General features: G+C 37.5%; 1 protein-coding gene across 3 annotated transcripts in view; it reads right to left on the bottom strand.

Annotated features, from left to right (window-relative positions):
• LAMP2 (lysosomal associated membrane protein 2) overlaps positions 1-22124 on the bottom strand; it is a 43855-nt gene that overhangs the window by 13518 nt on the left and 8213 nt on the right. For all 3 annotated transcript variants that reach the window (XM_036443249.2, XM_036443250.2, XM_036443251.2), the window contains exons 2-8: positions 19159-19277; positions 17230-17443; positions 10868-11026; positions 9609-9802; positions 8457-8579; positions 3182-3245; positions 2485-2649 (exon numbers count right to left, since the gene is read on the bottom strand). In XM_036443249.2, the coding sequence (XP_036299142.1) occupies positions 2485-2649; positions 3182-3245; positions 8457-8579; positions 9609-9802; positions 10868-11026; positions 17230-17443; positions 19159-19277 (1038 nt within the window). The remainder of the gene's footprint in view (positions 1-2484; positions 2650-3181; positions 3246-8456; positions 8580-9608; positions 9803-10867; positions 11027-17229; positions 17444-19158; positions 19278-22124) is intronic.

The raw sequence follows: 22124 nt of genomic DNA, 5'->3' as shown, positions 1-22124 counted from the left end.
CATGGCCAGATGAGCCTCTTGGTGGTAGAGTGAATGTCTTTTGGGAGACTGGGACCAGATCAGGATGGTTTAATCATGGGATTAGGATGGCCAGGCTAGCTCTGGAATCCGTTTGACAGAGAACGGCAAACTAGTCCATGGACCAAATTTGGCCCAAGAGCTAAAAATGGCTTTTAAACATTTTTATATGGTTTAAAAGAAACAAAAAAGAATATTTTGAGACATGAGAACTACATGAAACTCAAATTTCAGTATCCACAAATAAAGTTTTATTGGAATACAGGCACACTCATTTGGTTATTGCCTGTGACTGTTCTCATGCTACAATAGCAGAGCTGACTAGTTGTGAGAGAGACCATATGGCCTTCAAAACTGTCTGGGCCTTTAAAGAAAAGTATACAGGTCCCTGACTTAGAGTACATGATTTTAGTGGCTGCAAAAGTCAAGAAACTGGGGCCTCTTACTACTTAGAGTGTTTTTATTACATTTATCATACATTTATCAATCTGGTCAGGATTGGCAGTCCATAGAATATTTTTTCTATTCCTAGGGAGTAGTCTGATCCAGTAAAATCCAATCAACACTCTTTTACTTTACTACAAGTCTATTCCTTTCTCCTATATAGTCAAGTATTACCAGTGCATTGTACAATATTTATAGGCACCTACAATCAAGAGCATAGCCCAACAAATTGGTGATGCATTCATTATCAACACTGGGATTAAAGTTGTTCATATGGAAAAATACAAAATAATAATACAAGGATAAACTGTTTTGTGTACTCATAACTATAAACCTATTTTGCCTACCCTTATATTAAATGTTCTATACTCCTTTAGGTGACATTTTAAATTCTATGTACATAAAAAGCAAAGTTTCAAATTAGAGAATTTACAGAGCTCATCTCTATTACAGCTGACTAGATATACAGGCTTGAGCTAATATTACACTACAAATAATTTTAAATTCTAAACACAAATCTGGACCTTAAATTAAGGTAATCATGTAGAAGAGCTAGATCAAGACTCAAGAAGAGCCGAAGCCGGTTTAGCTCAGTGGTAGAGCGTTGGTCTGCGGACTGAAAGGTCCCAGGTTCGATTCCGGGCAAGGGCATGCACATTGGTTGCGGGCACATCCCCGGTAGGGGGTGTGCAAGAGGCAGCTGGTCGATGTTTCTCTCTCATCGACGTTTCTAGCTCTCTATCTCTCTCCCTTCCTCTCTGTAAAAAATCAATAAAATATAAAAAAAAGACTCAAGAAGAAAATTATTAAAGGATCAAAATAATGGAAGTAAAAAAGAAAAACAGACAAAAGGGAAAATAAATGTTTTTAAAATTTTTAAAGTGTGATTAATTGCTCTTGTCACAAGAATGGTAGTAGGGTGAAGAACCCAATTTACTGTGACCTAATCAAGTCAGGCTAGGTATTTAGCACTACTGCAAAAGTAGCTGAATGGTTCAAAGCATATTGATTTTTAAGCACAGCTTCTACATTTCTTTCTAAACCAGGGGTGGGGAACCTTTTTTCTGCCAACGGTAAGATGGATATTTATAACATTCATGGGGCCATACAAAATTATCAACTTAAAAATGAGCCTGCTATATTTGGTAAAACATTTATTTAATTTGCCCTAATGCCTCGGCAGGGCCAGACCAAATGATTTAATAGGCCTTATATTGCCCACGGGCTGAATGTTCCCCACCCCTGTTCTAAACCATGGAATTAATTGTTAAAAATGCTGTGAATGACTGGATAGCTGTGCTCAGCACAGCTGCAACCCACAAACAATGATTTTAAGTAGAAAGGTTTAAAAGGTCAAGTCAATTAAGGAATTTCATGTACCTTTTCCTTCAAAAAATTGTAATCTTGGAATGCCAAATGCATCTTTCATACTCATATAAACACTGTAATGAGCTGCTGGCAAAGGTTTCATTAAAAATCTGATAAACACTATCATAAGGATTGAGAAGATCAAAAAGGCTCATTCACACTGGCACATGCTTTTTAAAATCTCCAGATCATTGTGGCTGGCCAAAGCATAGTTCCTGATATTTGAGGCTATGCTACCATAATCTTTTGTCTCAACAAAATATGACCAAACTGCTTTTATTCAAGTATGAAAATGTTTCCAGCTAAAAAATGGCCCCAAGGCAGATGCCAGATGCTCAAAGCTGCTGCTCCCAAATGCCATCCTTCTCACAAACTAAAACTTGGGGGAAGCGTCCCTACCTTAAGTAAAGCTCATGCGAAGCTTTGATCAGTTTTTAGCTTTAAGAAGTTTGTTGCAATTGGTTTTCAGATCACACGAAAATCTACGGTTGAGCAAAATAATGAGCCAAGTATAGAGTGATACAACTTGCTCAAGGCTTTGAGAACTCTACAGGGGAGTTTATATTTCTCTAGTTCAATGCTTAAGTTTCCATGACTCAAAGTAAAAATCAACATACGACTACCAATTATTAATAAAGCTGGTTTGACTCTTACCTGTGGAATACTTTCCTTCTTTCACATTGAAAGGCTGAACCCTTAGATAAAAGGTATTTATCTGAAATGCTCCAGACACTGAAATCGTCTGCTCTTTGTTGCACATATAAGAACTTCCCAGGGGGGCATCCCAGTAGCTAAGGTTGTTATTTGCAGTGCTGAAAACTTTAAAGAAAAAAAAATATGTTAGTAACTTCTTATCCTATTAATATAAAAAATGAGACTGTCCTCAGGATTTTTCAGTGAAGTATAAGAGGTCTACCTACAAAAAGCAATTCTTCCCATCACTAGGTTCCCTATTTCCTTTTTTTCTAAATTTAAGTATAGTTACTATACAATATTATATTAGTTTCATGTGTACAATACAATGATTCAACTTTTGGTACCTTACAATATAATCAACTCACTAATTCTAGTTATTATCTGTCACTGTTCCATGTTTTTTCTATGGATGTTTCTATAGTCTAAAAATCAGTCACATCCTTAACTATTACCCACCATGATTTGAAAATATGGTATACTGCAAAAGATAGGCTACTGTAGTGCTAAGTTACTGATTTTAAGTTGTAGTCAAAGTATGATTTTTTATACAAAATCTGTCCCATTAGATAAGGCACTATTTGGTAAAAAGACAATTATGGTTTTATTCCTTCAGTGTAACACACACTCTTTACCCCGAGGCCAATATTTTGCTTACCAGAGCCATTAACCAAATACATGCTGACATTCACTTCCTTCAGATAGAATCGGTTTTCATTTTTCTATTTAAAAAAAATGAATTTGCAGTTAATCAACACATTATAAGGACTGTTTCATATCAGAGAATTTACAGAGCTCATCTCTATTATAGCTGACCAGATATACAGGCTGGAACTGATATTACACTGCAAATAATTTTATAGGTAGTTACTTTCTACAGAATAAAAGCAATCTAATACCATAACCCAAAAGATAAAGCTATGAATTAGACCTTTATTCAACAGAAAGTATTCTACAGGCCTAATTGCTGTGCTCAGCAGAGCTGTAATCCCCTGGGGGTTTTGGAATGTTTCAGTGGGTACTGGAATTTAATATTAGAATAAATTGTAACTAAGTAGAGAATACAAAACAGGAAAGAAACCCTTTCCCTCTGCATTTTGTTTCCAATTTTTGGACCAGAGATATAGTATATGGTTCTCAGACACTCCACAATTAATTTCTTCCATTTTATTCCTCCTGTCACTTGCTAAGCCCTCCCGACCTCTAGCTGGGATCATAATAGCCTCTAACTGAGCTCTCTGCCTTTCAGCCTCTCAAGCTCAAGCTTTCCTTCTCTGCTATTATTTTTCTGAAGCACTCATCTGACTAGGCAGTCATTCCAATTATGTCAGTGCTTAGTATGTACAAGGGAACATATTGAAGTGCTCCAGGGAGCTAGCAAAATGAACCAGCTTTGAATCCTGCGCCCCCACCCCCTTTTTGCAATTTGCCAGGGAAGATAAAATAAATACAGTAGTCCCCCATTATCCAGTTTTGCTTTCTGCAGTTTCACTTTCCATGATTTTAATTGTTCATGATCAACCACAGTACACAAATCTTAAATTGAAAATTCCAGATAATCAATATTTGTAGAGAGAGAAACAAAATTTATGTAACTTGTATTACAGTATATTGTTCTAATTGTTCTATTTCATTATTTATTGTTAATCTCTTATTGTGGCCAATATATAAATTAAATTTATCATCAATATGCATGTATAGAGAAAACACAGTATATACAGGGTGTGGTACTATCTGTCGTTTTAAACATCCCCTGGGGGTCTTGGAATGTTCCAGTGAGTCTTGGAACTTAAGATTCTATCCACTGGTCATATATGTACTATAACAGAGCGATGATTTGAATGCTAGAAAAGGAAATATTTTGGTAAACCTTTCTAAAATATAATTAGATACAATCCTCAATTATTCGGCATATATTCCATAGAGAAAAAAAGGTTTTAGGTTCAAGAAACCAAGTTCAGATATTAAACAATTAACAGATCTAAATATATATATATATATATAGTACATAAATGACCATATTACAAAAAACAGAGTGATTAAGTTGTGAAAATAAAAAGGAGAAAAATTACTTCCAACTAAGGGAGGAGCAAAAGTAATGCAAGCTTAGGGATGGGCCATTTGAATTAGGTAGGATTCAATTAGAAAACAAACAGAAAAGGGTATTCAAGAAGGCAACAACATGAGTAAAGGTAGAAAATAAGTGCAATCATGCCCTCGCTGGTTTGGCTCAGTGGATAGAGTGTCAGTCTGGGGACTGAAGGGTCCCAGGTTTGACTCTGGTCAAGGGCACACACTTGGGTTGTAGGCTCAGTCCCCAGTGAGGGGCATATAGGAGGCAGCCTATCAGTGATTCTCTCTCATCATTGATGTTTCTATCTCTTCCTCTCCCTTCCTTTTTGAAATCAATAAAAATATATTTTAAAAAATAAGTGTAAACACAAGTATACTAGCATCTGAGAACTTACTAAGTGCCAAGCACTGTTCTTAAAACTTTACATATGAAGCTTCATTGAATAATTACACCACCCCATTTTGAGATGGGGTAATCTAAATGAAGAGATGTTAAGTAACTTTCCCAGAGGCTATATAGTTAGTAGTCAGGGAGCTGAGATTTGAATCCAGGAAGTCTGGCTGCAGAGCCTGTGGGCCAGTTACTACCTATCTCCTACCTCATTGGATTGTGTACAGAAAACAAGGTGAGGAAAGCATGAGATTCATGAAGAGGGAACGAAGGAAACAAAGCTGGATTGCAGGTTACATTGCACAGTGTTGGGGAGGGAGGCTTGAACTATCCTGCCAGGAATTTAGATGTTATCATACTGACAAAACAGAACCACTGAAGGTTTCTGAGCAAGGGCTGTGCTTCAAGAAGATGCAGAACATTGAGGGAGGGGAGGAAGAAGAGGGATTAATTAAGAAGACTGAATAGTCTAGGTATGAGGTAAAGGAACTGGAATCAGGGCAAAGTCAGTAAGGAATGAAAACAAGGGAACAGACTCAGAAATTTCAGAAGGAAGCATAAAGGAATATTTGACCACCTCCTCAAATCTTTCCTTTGCTTAGGCTATGTCCTGGCTCAGCATTCAAGGCTCTCCACAATTTGTCCCAACGACTCTTCCATATTGATCTTTTACTAAACATGCTACAAGCCCTTGACTGGGTTACTTTATCCAGAGATAACCTGTACTTTTGTACTCACTCCCCTTGTGTACAAATATGACCCATCCTTGAAGGTCCAACTCAAATGTCATCTATTCCATTAATTCTGACTCACCAACAGCCAGAATTAACCACTCCAGCCTCTGTACTCCCATAGCACCTGCATTTTCCTCTGGTCTAACACTCATCTCACTTTGTATGTACCTTCTACAGTACTCTATTGCCTACAGAATCAAGTTCAAAAGTCTTAGCATGGCATGCAAGGCCTTCCACAAAACAGTAATTATTTGTATATTTCTATCTTTACCACTAAATTGTGGGCACCTTAAGAATATATGCCTTCTTTGTATCCCACCATAGCATCCTGCAAATAATACACTGGAATTCAATAAATCCTCCTTTGGAAGCATCTATCATGAAGGTGAGATGGGCCCCACTGAACTCTAGTGATATTACAGGTGTTTCCTGAATTTTCAAAATGCCTGTAGCATGGTTAAAATACAACCATTCTGGATTGCACTTTAAAATAGTCTGCTAGGCAAATTCAATATTATAATCTAACCTAATAATAGAGTAATATGCAAATTTACCATCACTCTGCTACGCAAACCACACCCACCAGCCAATCAGGGTGAGTATGCAAATTAACCCAACCAATATGGTGGTTAATTTTCATATCAAGACAGCATAGAAAGAAACCAAGCCTGCAGAAGGGAGCAAAGCTATAGAGAAGCAAGCACGGTGGCTGAGAAGTGAGGAAAGCAGGCAGGGTAGTGACGGCCACAGCAGGAAGCCCTATTGCAGGAATCTTCCTGCAATGGGCCACTAGTTATTAAATATTTTCCCATGAGAGTTAGAAGAAACCATGATCCTTTTACCATATATAGGACGTTACCATATATAGAAAGATCAAACTCAATCACTCAAAAGGGAATAAACCTAAAATATTAATTTCCTTATTCTTAGTGACTATAGTATAATCACCATGCAACTTTAAAAGATAATGTGTCACCTGGCTGGTGTGGCTCAGTGGTTGAGTGTAGACCCATGAACCAGGAGGTCATGGTTTGATTCCAGATCAGGGCACATGCTTGATTTTCAGGCTCTATCCCCAGTGTGGGGCATGCAGGAGGCTGCCAATCAACAATTCTCATCATTGATGTTTCTCTCTCTCTCCCTCTCCCTTCTTCACTCTGAAATCAATGTAAATATATTTATAAAAATAAAAGAGGATGTGTCTGGGGAGGCCTACTCTTACTATACTGAAAAGGACAAGTGTAACTAAATGGTTTTAATAGTAATTCACTTATCATATATGTAGTATAACAGAGGAATGATTTGAATGTTAGATAAGGGAAGATTTTTGTAAACCTTTCTAAATTGTAATTGTCTAATATAATCCTAAATAACTTGGCATTATATTCCATAGAGAGAAAAAATATTTTAGATCCAATAAACCAAGTTCAGATATAAAACAAATAGTAACAGACTAATTTTTTCTATATCAGATGTCAAGACTATTTCCCCATCCCTTAGATAAATACACACACCCCTCCAAAAACTGTGGGGATAATTGCTTTGGAGAAGGTAGAAAATAAAGATTCCCGATGATTCATTTATGCTAGCAAGAAGTAGAGAATATGTGTAACTTGGAACTTTCTGTTTAAGGTTCAGCCCTTGATACAAATATGAACAAAAACTTGAATGCTGCCATTATAAACTGTCTTGATTTAATGAATTAATGCATGTAAAGTACTTATACAGAGCCTTATAGATATCAATTACTAAATAAATGTAGCTGTTATTACTGGTACTATTACAAATAGTATAGCTTTCAAAATGCCTAAAATATTATAGTACACAAACATGAGAGTTTTCTAACCAATAATAGAGAAAAAAATGTATAGATATTATTTTATCTTTTGTATATATACTAGTAGCACTGTGCATGAGTGGGATCCCTCAGCCTGCCTGGTGATTGGGGTCATCTCCTCCAGTCAGGCAGATCAGACTAGGGGGAGGGACCACAGGAGGTTGGCCAGGCATGGGAGATTGGCTGTGGGGCCACACTGACCAAGGGGCAGCTCCTGCATTGAGTGTCTGCTCCCTGGTGGTCAGTGCACATCATTGCTACCAGCCGGTCGTTTGGTCATCTGGTCCTAATGGTAATTAGGCTTTTATATAATAGATAATTATAAGTATACATGTGCACATATATATACAGATACATACGTATATATACTTTTTATATATGGACAAATTAGACAGTTGTTGTTTTTAATATATTTTTATTGTTTCAGAGAGGAAGAGAGATATAGAAACATCAATGATGAGAAAGAATCATTGATCAGCTGCCTCTTGCATGCTCCCTATTGTGATAAAGCCCACAACCTGACCAGGAATTGAACCAGTGACCTCCTGGTTCATAGGTCAATACTCAAACATTGAGCCACGCTGACTGGGCTAGACAGTTTTTTTGATGTGGGTTAATTCATGCTCCTACCCTAAAATCTATATAAATGCAGAATAGCCACAGTTGGTGAACATTAATGTAAGTGTCCAGCCACAGACCATTGAGGTGACCCTGAGGGATTAACAGGAATCAATGGACTACACTCTATAATTAAGTAGTGTTGGAATGGAAAATAGAGCTAAATATCTCCCCAACACACACACACACACACACACACACACACACACACACACCTATTTATACTTTCAGATGTCTTTCTGAGAGAATAAGCCTAATTTTAGAAAAATCTATTACTCACCACAGCAAAGACAAAGTCAAGATAGTTAATGTTGCTGCTGTTTAGCCTAAGCAGAGCAGTTTGAGAATGGCAGCTGCCAGTGAAGTCAGTTGTATTTGGATTGATGTTAATAACTGTAACAACCTTTAAGGGAAGAAGAGGGGAGGAAGGTACAGATTAGCCACAAATGTCTACAACAAAACCTTATAATCTAATAAGACCAATTTTAGTGGAGAACAAAAAAAAATCCTTTTGTCTGGATACTTAAATTTATGATGTCTTACTTTAAAACAAAGTTGGCACAGGCCCTCAAGCTGTAACTCAGATGACTTTTTTAAAAAAAGAAATAAAAACAAGAGGGAAGCTTCCTTAGTAAGGAGCCAAATGACAATACACATAATTTATGGAACAAGAGCTGTCTGGCTTAAGTCATGGGTCTCTGGAAATGGGATTTGTTTGTTGGCACACCCTCTGTAGGCTCAATGGAACACTGCAATTAGAAGTGCCATGCAGCCGAGACCGGTTTGGCTCAATGGATAGAGCATCGGCTTGGGGACTGAAGGGCCCCGGGTTCGATTCTGGTCAAGGGCATGTACCTTGGTTGCGGGCATATCCCCAGTGGGGGGTGTGCAAGAGGCAGCTGATCGATGATTCTCTCTCATCGATGTTTCTAACTCTCTATCTCTCTCCCTTCCTCTCTGTACAAAATCAATAAAATATATTTTTAAAAAAAGTGCCATGCTGTATGTAGACATATCTATATGATTCTAGTCATCAAATAGCAGGAAAAATAGATAACTACCTAAAGCGCATGTTTTCAATAAAAGTGTTAAGGAGTTATATTTAAACTGACTGAAATAATAATCAACTCTGATATTGCCTGATCTACTGATGGCAAATGGAATTTAAACCCAGAGTCCTTTAAACTGCTAGGTTTCCCACTGCCCGATATAGCACCTAGAGAGCGACATTAACTCTTCATGGTTTTAGTAACTCCAAACTCTTCAAAACTCAATGAGTCAACATCAAATCTCCATTTAAAATGCCTTCATTCCAGTAATACTACTTGAGCTGAATGTAGGATACACTATTTGAAAGGAGATGCAAATAGAATGAAGCCATAAAAATAAACAACCATACATTATCTTGAGTGATGTCTATAGACAAATATACCTTATCTTGAGTCACGTTCAGCTGCAGCCCCATAGAAGCCATAAGACAAGTACCATTGGTATTATTAACTGAATAGGATCCAATCTCTGGCTTTTCCTTTTGAGCAGGTGTTGTAGTAGGAGTAGGAGATGGTAAAGTTGTGGGAGTAATGGGCACAACAGTGGTTGAAGTTTTATCTTCATTACACAGGAACTCTAAAACAAACAAAGGACAAAATAAACTAAAGTAGACTTTTCCTTAACTCATAAGGCCTAGGAAGAGCAAACTATTTATCATAATAGAAATCCAAAAGAAGGGGAGGGAATACCTTGATATATTTTAAAATAATTGAGCAAGATTTCTCAAACTGCTGCTTCATATGCAGACAGTCTTTGAGAGTTATGACACAGCAGATAGCCTCGACACGCAAATGCTTTATCTACCCAAACATGGCCGGCTGCACATCCATCATTTCAGACACTTAATTTTCTCTCCCATATACAACCACTATAAAGAAGGATAGTGTTTATCAGATGAAAGTTTACAGATTATTGAAGGATTTAAATACAAATGAACTTTTTTATTTTTGTTACCCCTATAGCAGCAAATCATGCCTCTTTTTAGGAAGTGTTGGTTGTTTTCCAGAAGTGATGAATGAGAAACTGTTACATTTCCATAAAGTTATATGAAAAATATAAAGCCAATTTATAAAATTCAAGATTAGAACTCAGACATATAATTTCTATGCTTTGGACTTGCATCGTCAAAATCAAAAGAGCTGAGGATCAAATACTATTTGAGGATTTGATCAAACAAGGACTAGATTGTATTGGCTGAAAACACTATGAATAAAGCATTTTAATATATCATTCCAGCCCAGCTGGCATAGCTCAATGGTTGAACTTCAACCTATGAAATAGAAAGTCATAGTTCAATTCCTAGTCAGGCTCGATCCCCAGTGGGGGGTATGCAGGAGGTAGCCAATCAGTGATTCTCTCTCATCACTGATGTTTCTCTCTCTCTCCCTCTCTGAAATCAAGAAAAAAATATTTTAAAAATACCATTCCAAAAGAGGTACATTATAAACTTAAAATTACAAATTCCATAAGAATTGTTATTATTTATATAACAATTCTTATGGAATTTGTAATTTTACAGTCCAGTGTAAACAATAAACCTTAGTATATGCTTGCTTGCAGGTAACAACTTCAACAAAGCTACCTGGTATACTCATCTTAATTTAGGACCTAAGTACAGAAACATATACTTTCAGTAGTCACCTTTTGTGCTCACTGTGCCATTTTGGACAAAAGCTTGTACATGAACAGCCCAATAGTGCTGGACAACATCTTTCATTCCTAAAGTCAATATACTATTGCATCTAAAGATCTCATCCAATGGAATTTTGAGTGCCACAGGTTCATGAACTGTAAAAATTTCTGTAAAGAAAAAAAAAGGTTAACAATAGCTGTTTTCAGGAAAGTAGGGGGAAAAGTGATAATATAAATATACATTACACTTTCTTCTCTTCTGCCTGCCCCACCCCATCTCCAAAGTGACAAAGAACATGGCATCTTCAGGGAACAACACATTTGCTATGGCTTAAACACAGGGTATAAGAGAAATGGGGGTTAGGAAGGAAAGACAAGCTACAAGTGGTCACACTCTGACGTATCTTATCTGATTTAAGGACATGTTAGTGGGCCTTAATTTTTTAGCAGTGGGAGGTCAGCTCCAGTTTTTAAGCTGGAAATAAATAACACATGTATAATTTATTTTGAAGGAAATAGCAAAAGTATAGAGGGTAGGCAGGGGAGGAAGATGTTAAGGGAAATAATTTAAAAGGGAAACCACTTAGAAGGCTGATGACATGGTCAAGGTAAAAAACAAGGAGGGGTACGCGGAAAACTACAGGACACTGAAAAAAGAGATAGAGGAAGAATTAAAGAGTTGGAGGAACATTCCTTGTTCATGGATTGGTAGAATCAACATCATCAAAATGTCCATACCACCCAAAGCAATTTATAGATTCAATGCACTCCCTATTAAAATACCAACGGCATATTTCACAGACTTAGAAGGAACTCTCCAAAAAATCATCTGGGATTAAAAAAAAAAAAGACCCCGAATACCTGCAGCAGTCTTGAGAAAGAATAAAGTAGGAGGGATATCAATACCAGACAGATATCAAGCTGTATTACAAAACCACTGTTCTCAAAACAGCCTGGTACTAGCACAAGAACATACATACAGATCAATGGAATAGAATAAAGAACCCAGAAATCAACCCAAACCACTGTGCCCAATTAATATTCCACAAAGGAGGCATGAACATACAATGGAGTCAAGACAGTCTCTTCAATAAAAGGTGTTGGGAAAATTGGACAGATACACACACAAAAAAAGTGAAACTAGACCATCAACTTACACCATACACAGAAATAAACTCAAAATGAATACAGGACTTAAACATAAGATGGAAAACCATAAAAATACTAGAGGAATCCACAGGCAGCAAAATCTCTGACATATGCCAAAAGAACTTCTTCACTGACACTGCCCCTAGGGCAATGGAAACTAAAGCAAAATTAAACAAATGGGACTACACCAACAAAACAACAAGAAAGCCCACTACATGGGAGAACATATTTGCCAATGTTATCATTGATAAAGGTTTAATCTTCAACATCTATAGGGAACTCATACAACTTAACAAAAGGAAGATAACCCAATCAAAAGGGCAAATGACCTAAATAGATACTTTGGCCAAGAGACATATCAAAACATGCTCAAAGTCACTAATTATCCAAGAAATGCACATCAAAACGACAATGCAGTACCATCTCACACCTGTCAGAAAGGCTATCATCAACAAATCAACAAATGACAAGTGTTGGTGAGGATGGGGAGAAAAAGGAACCCTAGTGCACTGCTGGTGGGAATGCAGACTGATGGAGAACAGTATGGAGTATCCTTAAAAAACTAAAAATGGAACTCCCATTTGAACCAGTGATCCCACTTCTAGGAATATATCCCAAGAAACTAGAAACACCAATCAGAAAGGATATATGCACCTGTACGTTCAGAGGGGCACAATTCACCATAGCTAAGATTTGTAAACAGCCTAAGTGCCCATCAGTAGATGATTAGATTAAAAAACTGTGGTACATCTACATAATGGAATACTACACTGCAGTAAAAAGGGATTCTTACCATTTGCAATAGCATGGATGGAACTGAAGAGCATTATGCTAAGTGAAATAAGCCAGTCAGAGAAAGATAAATATCACATGATCTCACTCATTTATGGAATATAATAAACAACATAAACTGATGAACAAAAACAGATCCAGAGTCAGAGAAGCATCGATCAGATCATCAAACCTCAGAGGGAAGGTAGGGAAGGGAGGAGGTAAGGGGGAGAGATCAAACAAAAGACTTGTATACATGCATTTAAGCCTAACCAATGGACACAGACAACCGGGGGATGAGGGCATGAGTGGGGGGTGGTTGCGGGATAATGGGGGGAGATAAGGACACCTATGTAATACCTTAATCAATAAAGAAAATTTTTTTTAAAAAGCAAGGAGAGGGATGCCTAAACTAAGATGGTGAGAGGAAGAAAGCAAAGAGGGAAGGTTAAAAACATATATCTAAGTTAGAATCAACAGGACAGTGACTAAAATGGAAGAGAGATACACTAATCAGGGATTTTATGGTAAATCCTTATTTTTGTGCTACTATCCCAAGCAAGTTAGAGTAACTATATGAATTTTTGGAACCTCTTCTTGGATAGAATTCAAAGACTATTCCATTTCATAAAATCTCCAGAATGTGAAAGTATTAAGTTATAATTATTCTGTACATAGTGTTTATTATACTTCCTATAGTAAAACTTAAAAAGACTGCGATCACACTTATCCACCCAAAAGTAGTTTCATTTGGAGAAGCAGTAAGGGAGGAAGGTACTATTCAAGGTCCATAATACAGGCTGCTTTCTGTGTCTCTCCATCATATAGCTAGGCAGCCAGTTAATGCTGCCTTGGCGCCCCCTAATGGCCAAAGAAAAAATGTTTACCAATAAGCTAGAACATTTTGCCTAAACCGGTTTGGCTCAATGGATAGAGCATTGGCTTGGGGACTGAAAGGTCCAGAGTTCGATTCTGGTCAAGGGCATGTACCTTGGTTGCGGGCATATCTCCAGTAGGGGGTGTGCAAGAGACAGCTGATCAATGACTCTCTCTCATTGATGTTTCTAACTCTCTCTATCTCTCTCCCTTCCTCTCTGTACAAAATCAATAAAATATATTTAAAAATAAAAATAAATAAATAAATAAATAAATAAATAAATAAATAATAAACTAGAACATTTTTCTCCAAAATTTTTATCCTTAAAGTGAACAGCTACATGAATTGGCTGTATCTAGACCTCAAAAAACAAATGAATATAAGCCTAACCAATTGACACAGACAACATAAGGGTATGAGTGGAGGGTATGGGGGGAGTGGGGGGATAAGGACACATATGTATTATAATACCTTAATCAATAAAGAAATTTAAAAAAAACACAATGAATGAAAAAACAAGTTGTAGAAATATTGAATTATACTATAAAATTATCATTTTAAAACTATGTATTGTTTGTGAACAAATATATTGACATGTGTATTAGTCAAGAATGAACAAATAGACAGGAAGGCTATACTCCAAATTCATGAGTGGTTACCTCTCAGGAGGCAGAGAGGAAAATGGCTCTAGAGCAGTGGTTCTCAACCTTTCTAATGCCGCGACCCTCATGTTGTGGTGACCCCAACCATAAAACTATTTTCGTTGCTACTTCATAGCTGTAATTTTGTTATGGTCTTAGGTTCTACAGCAGCGGTTCTCAACCTGTGGGTCGCGAACTGCTAGCAGGGTCGCCTAAGACCATTGGAAGACACAGATATTTACATTATGATTCATTAACAGTAGAAAAATTACAGTTATGAAGTAGCAACGAAAATAATTTTATGGTTGGGGGTCACCACAACATGAAGAACTGTATTAAAGGGTCGCGGCATTAAAAAGGTTGAGAACCACTGCTCTAGAGAGTGGGTACAACGGAAGCCACAAGTATATTTGTAAGATTTTATTTCTTTGGCCCAGCCAGCATGGCTCAGTAGATGAGTGTCAACCTATGAATCAGGAAGTCACAGTTCAATTCCTGGTCAGGGCACATGCCTGTGTTGTGGGCTCAATTCCCAGTGTAGAGTGTACAGGAGGCAGCTGATCAATGATTCTCTCTCATCATTGATCAATGTTTCTATCTCTCTTTCCCTCTCCCTTCCTCTCTGAAATCAATGGAAAGGTCAATGGGGGAGGAGAGGGAAAGGAGATATATGTGCTATTATATGTAATACTTTAAACAATAGAAAAAAGGAAATATATATATATATATATATATTTAAAAATAAAATTAAAAGATAAGATAAATGTGAAAAACAATGGCATTTACTAATTCTGGGTAATGGGTACATGTGGGCTTATTATTCTTGGTACTTTATTTTAATCAAGAAAAAAATGTTTTAAAGAAAACAGCAATTTCCAAGTCACTTCAATTATCAGAGCCTAAAAAGAAAACACAAAATTATTTCAAAAACCATCAACAGTGCATTTAAGGAAGCCCTTTTAAATTCCAAATAGTTTCAAATATTATACAGCTACTAGTAATAAAAATATCCGTATTCTCCTTATTTAAAATAAAAGCTGGATTAAATAGGTGTTAACTTTTAGAGTCCAAAGTTTTCCCATCAAATCTGTCAGATTAAATCCCACCTCCTTTTCTTGCCACCCATTTGGTCCAGGCACTCATCACATCGTACCTTAATTACTATAATAGCCTTTGAAGCTGGCTTCTCTGCATACAGTCTCCTTACTTCCAAATTAACCCTGTAGAACATTCTTTATAAAATAGTAGTCTCTGCTTTTGTTTTATCACTCTCCTGGTAAAAACCTAAAATGGTTCCCCAGTGCCTACCCCATCAAGCTAAATGCCTTTCCTTGGCTTCCAAGGCTCCCTATAATTTAGACCCACTGCCACCTAGCCAACTTGATTTTCTTGCTGCTACACACACAGCCTCTATTTTAATCAGGCAACTGTCCAATTACTACTGCACACACTATGCTTCCCCCTGCTGGAAATACTCTTCTCAAAATTCGCTGCTTACTCTAATTCTACATTAGCAGAGTTTCGGCTCAGGTCCTATTTTTCACTTCAACACACACTGACCTCCCCTTTCTCTGTGCTCTTTCTTAATCAGGACCCCTTATGAGAACACTTTTATTCTGGCCTCTTAACTTCAGGCATGCACAGATGGGCTCAGGGAGTATGTATAATATGCAAAAGTCACTCTATATTTTCAGAGAGGGGGTCTAGAGCTTCTCTCACATTGTCAGAAAAGGTTTATGAGCCCTCCAACCTCCCAAACACAAACAACAACTTCACACAGATCTCAATGCCTTCTAATTTTCCCATATAACTTGAAAAAATATTATCACTTTTTCTCTCCAACTAGTGTTTAAGCTCCTTGAAAGTGAGGGGCAAATATTATACTAGGTCTGAAATACAATGTAGGGCACAAAACTAAATATATACAATATCTCATAACAAATTTGCTTTAATTATCCCCTCAAACTAAGAGATTAGTAAAAAAAGAAAACTAGGATTTGATTTCCAAAACTCAGTCTGCGATAACTCCCATTTTATATGACCACATTCACTTCTGGGTCTTTAAAATATAATCTTTTGATATCCATATATACAAATGAGTCATTTATCTCCAGGTCTAGGCAACTGAAGTCTCTGTATCTATTTCTGGTGAGAAATGCTAAGCTACTACAAACATCATGTTAACTCAGCTTCAACAGAGGGGGAAGAAAGGAGAGAATTATATCCCTAACACAATGGAAATCTCCATTATCCATGCCTTCAAAACATTTTAATATGCATTTCAGTTCTAGTAGTTACAATGGTGACCTAATTGCCAGTGCTTTCTCCAAGTTCATTTTGACCTGACATTGTCTCAAAATAGCAGCAAATGTTGATTCCAGTCATTTTACCTTTACCTAGTTATCATTTATTTTTGGCAAAATCCTATTGAAATGTTAAAAAGATTTGCAGATGAAGCATTTCTGCTGCTCTTAGATTACTGAACTTGTACACATTTAAAATAGTTACTAATAAAGGATTTGTTCATTGATTCAACATTTATAGTGTGCCCATTGAATGAAATAAATAGCAATAGTTAAGTGTGTACCTCAATAGACTTTGGTTCAAAAAATAGCTCACCCACTTGCTAGCCTGTGTGATGTTTGGGAAAGTAATTTAATATCATCAAGCCTCATTCCTTTTACCTATAAAGTTGGGGACATATCTACTTCTCAGGCTTATTGGGAAGGATTAAGGTATTATCTGGCACAAAGCATAGCAAATATCAATGCTGTGTTGAACATGGGTGTACATGGGTGTGGAAGGATACAAAGGCATAGTTTCCAGTCTAGTTAGGAAGGCATACATGCATAAGCATAATTTTTTAATTATTCACATTTTTATTATTAATTAACAGCAAGAGAACATAACAAAAATCCAATTATTAAGGTTACCTTTCTTTTTAGCATCAGGAAATGTTGTGCTATCATTAGTGTTATAGGAAAATGAGATACTTTCAATTAAATAAGTAGACACGTCCTTTGTAAATTTCGCAGTCCAGGAAAAACCAGATCCAAATTGCACCTCAATTTTGGAACCATTCTGATGATCACCACAGATGCTTCCATTATATGTTGCACTGCTAGGGTCTGAAATGGTTACAGTTTTCTAAAAGAAAAAGAAGTTTGATTTGTGGATGATTAGATAAAAATGTGGTACATACATATAATGGACTACTACTCAACCATAAAAAGATGAAATATTGCCATTTGCAACAATATGGATAGGTTTTGAGAGTACTATGCTAAGATGAAAAAGGACAAAAACCATAAACTTTCACTCATATATGAAATATAAAATAAAAAGCAATAAACTAACAAAACAAACAAAAACAAGCTCATAGGTACAGACAACAGGGGAAAGAGAGGTGGAGAGAGCAAAATAGGCAAAAAGGATCAAATATAAGGTAATGGAAAGTAGATTGAGTGTTGAGCATACAATGCAATATACAGATGATGTATTATAATTTTGTACACCTGAAAATTACATGTTATTTACCAATAAACCACAATAAATTTAATCTATACTAATAAAAGCCTACGTGGTCCTCGCGCCCCCACATGACACCCTCACATTATCACAAGATGGCCACACAAGATGGCCTGCAGGGGAGGGCAGTTGGGGGCAAACAGGCCAGCAGGGGAGGGCAGTTGGGGGCAACTGGGCCTGCAGGGGTGGACAGTTTGGGGCGACCAGGCCGACAGTAAGGCAGTTGGGGGCAACCAGGCCTGAAGGGGAGGGCAGTTGGCAGTGATCAGGCCTGCAGGGGAGGGCAGTTGGGGCAATCAGGCTGGCAGGCAGGTGAGCAATTAGGAGCCAGCAGTCCCGGATTATGAGAGGGATGTCCAGCTGCCGAGGGGTCCCAGACTGGAGAGGGTGCAGCTCGGGCTGAGGGATACACCCCCCTGCCCCATGCATGAATTTTTTACACTGGGCCTCTAGTAGTAATATAAACAAACAAACAAGATGAAGTTGAAATAAAAAAGTTTGTAAGGAACAAACAGACAGTAGTGAGCATCAAGCATTTTCACAGGATGTGCCACTTCAGTCTACATCACACACCCCCCATGGCTAGGTTGCTCTTTGCCTGATTTGCTGTGTAAACCAGTCTCAGATTCCTCAGCTACACACCAGTCTTCTGGACAAATGACTATGTCTGAAAGGAAAAGGAAAACTAGCCTGAACTTCTGTTCTTATGTTGATTTTTTTAAAAAAATCAGGTTGTAAGCAGGCAAGACCTTAACTAAAAGAAAATAAAAAGGCAAAGGGATTGAGAAGTACTGCCCAAAATGGAGATTTTTAATAGCAAGCTATTTTAAAAGGGACAAGCTTTGATGTTAATACATGTTAAAAAAAAAAAAAAAAAAAACATTACAGAAGTAATTAGAATACCATAGAGCACATGTGTCAAACACAAGGCCCACGGGCCAAATCCGTCCCGCCAGGCCTTGCAATGTGGCCCGCAACGCGCTGTCATCACTGCACTCAGCTGCGTTTCCATCACAATGACAGTTTATGACTGTTCAGTAAACCATTCGGCCCGCGATTTAGGCTGGATTTTAGATTTTGGCACCTTCTCTGATTGAGTTCGACACCCCTACATAGAGTCTTCAGATCATTTGCCCTTAAGCAACTTCCAAGAATCAGTTAAAATATTCCTTCCAACACCTATCAGAATATATTCAAGGATACAAGTTTGTTTAAAAACCCACAGAATTTAAGTCAGTCAACATATGAAATCTTATTTGTATAAATGCATGTAAAGGATAAAAAGAATAGAATTAAATTCCTGGTATAAAACTCAAAGAAAAAAAAATACTTACATTACTTTTGCTTGTAGTTTCATAACTTATTGTGAAATTCATCTGCCATTTTGCATAAAGGCAAGTGGCATTTTTTGAATCCTGCAAATTAAGTTCTAATGCATAAGATGAGACAGCTCCTAAAAAGATTAAAAAAGAATAATATTTTTAAATTGTAGTACAAAAACACATAAGAACAAGCTCTATCCATCACTGAAGTTCAACCAGCTCTAAAATGAAACAAATATTTTTAATAGAAATGGTATCTTGGTCATTGTTTTCTTTTTATCTTTAGTGGAATGCTATTGATAAAGTTAGCATTTCTTCTTCCCAAAAGAATGATTGCTTGACCTAGGATGTATAGGTAATGACACAGGTTGGTGACATTAATCTGTGCCTTGCTGGCTTTGTTTTAGCCAATTAGAGTTTGCCTGTTCAGATTTTTGCCCTCTAGGATAAACGAGGTAAGGGGGGGGGGGGGGGGGCTTTGAAAGGGTATTAAACTCCTGCTCCTCTCAAACCAACTCAGGGAACTCTCTCTGTAAAAATAATGATAGATATGATATTCAATGGTCTTGTTGCCTTAAAGTCTGTCAGAAACTACATGAACTATGACACACAGATGTCTAGGCAAACTACTTTCTTCTGATGTAAAGAGGTGGGATAACTCTTTCGATGCATGTCTACCATGTGAGCAAAGGAGCAGAGTTGCAAAGGTCATTTCATCCATAAGCAAAATGTTATTTTTTATAAATGCAATATTGGTTCATCACTTTTTGTTTCACTTACAAATCTTATTAATTAGAAAGGCTGATGGATCCTTTGACACAGACTCAAAACCACTTCCTGCATTGTCAACCTGCTACCTCTTTAGGTAGAGAAACCATGCGGGAGAGAGACAAGCCCTTGAGTATTTTCTGCTAATTTGAGTAAGATCTACACTAAGCTAACTATAGGGAAGATATTACCTATTACCCTGGAGAGACCGAGGACTTAAGGTACTATAAGCCAGCAAACACACCAGCAGCTTCAATGATGGGTCATTATCTAAAGATTTTCTTCATTATTTCACACATCACCCAAGGGGTGAGCTGTTTCCTGGTAAGATAGATGCAGATCCTTTACTGATATCTGAGCAATCTAGCATAATCTACAAGTAGGAACATGTTACAGACTATAGAGAATAAAGTCCTAAGAGGAATACCAAGAAGGCGTGCCTCAGCAACAGCTTACAAGCTGTACACAAAAGCCTGGACTCTGTCGGGCTCCAGAGTCCAGGCTGCCTTGCCAAGCCTGAATGTTGTGCTAAAGCTTGTGGTTACTGACAGTGCCTAAATGTATTGGCTAAGGCTCAAAAAGACCTTGTGAGGCCTAAGTAGGTTTTACAGCCATTCTTTTCTAAGCACAATATGGAATGGAGTTGTCATCACTGATCCAAGTGGTGCTGAGAATTCCAGCTCGTAATTTTTCTAATCTACTGGAGGCCTGCTTTTTATATGCAGCCACTCTCAGTCTTGTTTAAAGTCCCTAGCTTGAACATATTCTCCTTGTATTCAAAGCATTCAAAACTATTAGAAATAACCAAGAGAAGCCTCATATAGATTAATTACATACACTTCAAAGATATTAGAGTAATAGAAAGGAAACAGCATCAAATAATAATATTAGTATCAATATGGGCCGAGGTGAAGCTTTATGAAGCAGAAGGTACAATTTGTAGTCCAAATTTTCTACTACATTATATTTACCACTACATTAAATGTGGGATCTGAGAAGCACTCTGAGCTCTGTCACATTTGTTCTAGTCCCTTCACACCCTCTATTCCTGTAAGAACTACTAGTATTCCTTCTGCAGAGCTTACTTCACTGTCTGGCCTCTTATGTCCAGCTGCACAGGGACTACTTTTAAACTCAACAATTCAAAAATGAAAATTCATTCTTTTATTTCCTCCAAACTGGCCCCCTTCTCACCCTTTCTAGCTCTGAATGAAAGGCGATACCACATCAGGCTCAAAAGTAGAATTACCTTCTCCATTTTCTTTATTAAATCCTATTGATTTTTTCCTCCCTTCAAATGCTCTCTTAAATCCAGTCTTTGTCTTTTATTTCTACTCGCAATCCACCACCCATTCCCTAAATTACTAGCCACCTCCTAGCTGCTGCTCCTAGAAGTGTTGCCAGATTAATGGTCCTTTAATACCTCTTCCTCTCAGGACACATTCTTGTTCACAAACTTTTATTGGCTCTGAAATTCCCATATTAAATTTGAATTCCTCTGCCTGGCTTTCACATTAATCCTTAATCTTTCCTACCCTACTCCTTCAACTTTTCTCTAGCCATTTTTCCAGAACACACCCTTTGACCTGGTTAAACTTGTTCCACTGGACCCAAGTGCTATGTTGTATTCAATCTCTACCCCTAGACACTGTACCTAACATTTGAAATTTACTTTATTTTACTAACCTAAATGTTCACCTCAAGAAAGATTTCACTTTGAAACACCCCCTCCACTGCCTCCTCCTCCCTCTCCCCTCCCCTTTCCTTCTTCCCTTCTTCCCTTCTCCCTTCTCCTCCTCCGCCTCCACCTTTTACAATTTCTGGCAGACATCACTGCCTACTTTAAAAGCTAAAAATGTCAGATATTTGCTTTCCCAAGCTTCCCTTGCAGCAAGGTGGGATCTTGTGCTAGGCTCCACTTAACAAAGGCATCCACACCAGAATTTGTATAGGAGCCAGGAATGGAACTGTCTCCCTCAGGTGGAAGTAGCTACAGCAAAATTAAGCTCCCAAGGAACAAGGCAGGCAGAGCTGATAGTGGCAGTGGCCAGTGGTGCAAGCTTCAGCTCAATGCTTGGCAGTGGAAGCAGTTCAAGAACATGATTTGGGATACTGAATCAGACTTTGGGATATGTAGCCAGGTCCTCCAGTAATTCTGCATTACCTAATATGCATATTTTATAAAGGAAAATTGTATTGATGTGCAACAC

This window comes from Pipistrellus kuhlii, unplaced genomic scaffold, assembly GCF_014108245.1.
Source record: "Pipistrellus kuhlii isolate mPipKuh1 unplaced genomic scaffold, mPipKuh1.p scaffold_m20_p_19, whole genome shotgun sequence".
In the NCBI taxonomy this organism is placed as follows: domain Eukaryota; kingdom Metazoa; phylum Chordata; class Mammalia; order Chiroptera; family Vespertilionidae; genus Pipistrellus; species Pipistrellus kuhlii.
Note: the sequence above shows the minus strand (reverse complement) of the source record. Positions and strands in the feature narration are given on the sequence as shown.